This window comes from Orycteropus afer, unplaced genomic scaffold, assembly GCF_000298275.1.
Source record: "Orycteropus afer afer isolate SDZICR_OR568_19922 unplaced genomic scaffold, OryAfe1.0 scaffold01426, whole genome shotgun sequence".
Classification (NCBI taxonomy): Eukaryota; Metazoa; Chordata; class Mammalia; order Tubulidentata; family Orycteropodidae; genus Orycteropus; species Orycteropus afer.
Genome location: NW_006923013.1, coordinates 53,406 through 55,897, shown reverse-complemented (window position 1 = coordinate 55,897; position 2,492 = coordinate 53,406). Strand labels below are relative to the sequence as shown.

At 40.9% G+C, this 2,492-nt stretch overlaps 1 protein-coding gene across 1 annotated transcript in view; it reads right to left on the bottom strand.

Moving 5' to 3' along the window:
• LOC103213229 (zinc finger protein 82 homolog) overlaps positions 1 to 2,492 on the bottom strand; it is a 70,536-nt gene that overhangs the window by 46,828 nt on the left and 21,216 nt on the right. Inside the window, exon 5 of the mRNA XM_007959082.1 lies at positions 1,695 to 1,790. Within this exon, the coding sequence (XP_007957273.1) occupies positions 1,695 to 1,790 (96 nt within the window). The remainder of the gene's footprint in view (positions 1 to 1,694; positions 1,791 to 2,492) is intronic.

Sequence of the window (2,492 nt, the reverse complement as noted above, 5' to 3'; positions counted from 1 at the left end):
ACCTGGGTCCCTGTGGCTGACTGTACCTCTGTCTGGCTTCCTGGCTTTTAATCCCCTTTCTCCTGCTCTTCTGGCCTGCTGCTTTGGGCATCTCTGAGTTGTCCCTGGGACTGACTTTGGGACTGGTAAAATGATTGGGAAGGGCAAGTTAATTCTTCAAGTGTGAAAGGGACAATGGCTAGAAAAGCCAGGGGGTGGCCAGCAATGCAGTGAATTGCTTAATATGGCCCTTCTAGCCATCATCCTTCATTTTGTAAATGTACTGTAAATCCTAGTCTTTATGCCTGTTTAGGGTGGGATGTATCTTGAGTTCTGCTTTGCCAGAGGGTGTGACTCAAGTCACCACCCTTAGCTTCTTCAAGAATATGTATGGGAACATTCTGGAAAGTTTGCTCTCTCTTGCTCCAGTTCTGCATTTGGTTCATCATTATCTCACCCCTGGACTTGAAACAGCAGCCATCTGATCCTCTGCCTTGTCTCATGTTGAATATGACCTACTATGGACCTGGGACTTGTCAGCCTGTCAGCCTCACAGCCTCACAGCCTCCACCACTACCACATGAGCTGTTTCCCTAGGAGTTTGTGAGCTCTGTAAGACGTTACAGCAAAATATGGAATCCTAAGATTAGAATCAGATTACTGAGGGAGGAGGAGGTGATGTCAGAGATGATGGAATGGCACAGCAGTTTGGAAAAGTTGGGCATTTGGGACATCTTTAACTTCTGCCTCACAGGGACTGGCCTTGTGCTGATCTTTCTAAAATAAATTATTCAAGGAGGCTGGCATCCTGAGGGGATAGTTGGAACTTCTGAATTTATAGCCAGCAAGTCAGAAGTGAGTATGTCATGAGGACCCCAAACTTACAGCTGGAATTTAAACTCTTGTGCAGACTTGACAGTCTAAGGGATTGTGCCCTTTAAGACTTGAGGACTGACCTAGTTTTAGGTTGTTAGGGTGAAAGGAAGAAGTCCTGCACCTGCAGTTAGGAACAGAATTGAATAGATTTAAATCAGAATTCCATTTCTTCATTTAGTTATTGTGAGAAGTAGAACAGATTTTATTTCCTCACACTGACCATTATAACAAAAAGCTTCTCATCCCATGTCGTTCTCTACCCTCTTCTTTGCTTAATTTTCTTCATAGCACTTTCTTACTACTTGACATTATATTTTCTATTTATTTACAGTCACTATGCTTCCCTTACTAAAGTGTAAACACCACAGTAACAGACTTTAGTGGTTTTCTTCACCACTGTATTGATAGTGCCTAGAAGAGTTCCTGGCTCAGAGTGGGCACTGAGGAAGTATTTGCTGAATAAATGGAAGAATGTACTTTTAGATAATGGAGACATGCATATAAACATAAACGCCAAAGAAGAAAGCAACTAAATCAATAAAGTTGAATGGTTGTCTGTAGGGAACAAAGAGCAAACTCCAAAACCACCTCCTTCAAAGAGAGGTAAAATAGGAGAGAACAAAACAAAAGAGTGGTAAATGGGATTTAGAAGTTGTGTTAGTATCCCTAGCTAAGAAGACCTTCATTTAATTTGCTACAGGTCTCAGACCATTCTCCTTGTGACATGGACCTTTAAATGGAGCTTTCTAAATAATGTTACAAAGGTGTATCTCTTCCCCAATCACTTGGGCTATTTCCTGTGATAATGGTTTCCCATTGCCCTATTAGCCTTCACTTACCTGAGTATCGTCTTCTTCCTTTTCTCACAACCTTCCAGGGCTCTTTTCCTTGCTCCAGTAAGGAAATCACATCTGGTTTAGAAATGACACATCCAGCTCCCAAGAAAAGAAATAAAAGGTGAAGTAGAAAAAAAATAATGTCAAAATTACTTTGATTCAGTTTGGGTTAAATTTGTAATAAACTACAGGCTAAAATAGTAATTGAAAAAGCCTTTAGAATAATGAAGGGCAGGATGGGTAAAAAATATTCACACTAAGGTCAAACAACAAATAGATCTGAAATGGAGGGAAAGAGATCTTACTTTAATTCATATTCATACAAGCATCCTTCCTGAGAAGCAATAGTGTTGTGGTTGAGAACAAATTGCTTGGGTTCAAATCTTGCATCTGCCACATCTTAGTTGTATGACCTTGGGCAAATTACTTCTATATTTTATTTAGGAAAATAGGAAAATAATAGTTTTATATATTTTTGTTGTGAAGATTACATGGATATTGAATATATATCTATATCTCTGAACAATACTGTTGTGGTTACCTAGTGCCACTCAGACAAGAATATACCACAAATGGGATGGCCTTAACAAACAGGAGTTTCTTCTCTTACAGTTTGGGAGGCTAGAAGTCTGAGTTCTAAGTGCCAGGCTCTAGGGGCTAAGTGAAAGCCCTCAACCTTGGGGTCCAGCTCTGCCTCCTGCTTCCAGCCCACTGGAGCTAGAGGCATTTCTTCACTCAGACAGCTGCTGGCTGCTGAGGCTGAGAAGCCCAAGGTTGACAAGTAAAATGGCACAGTCCCAG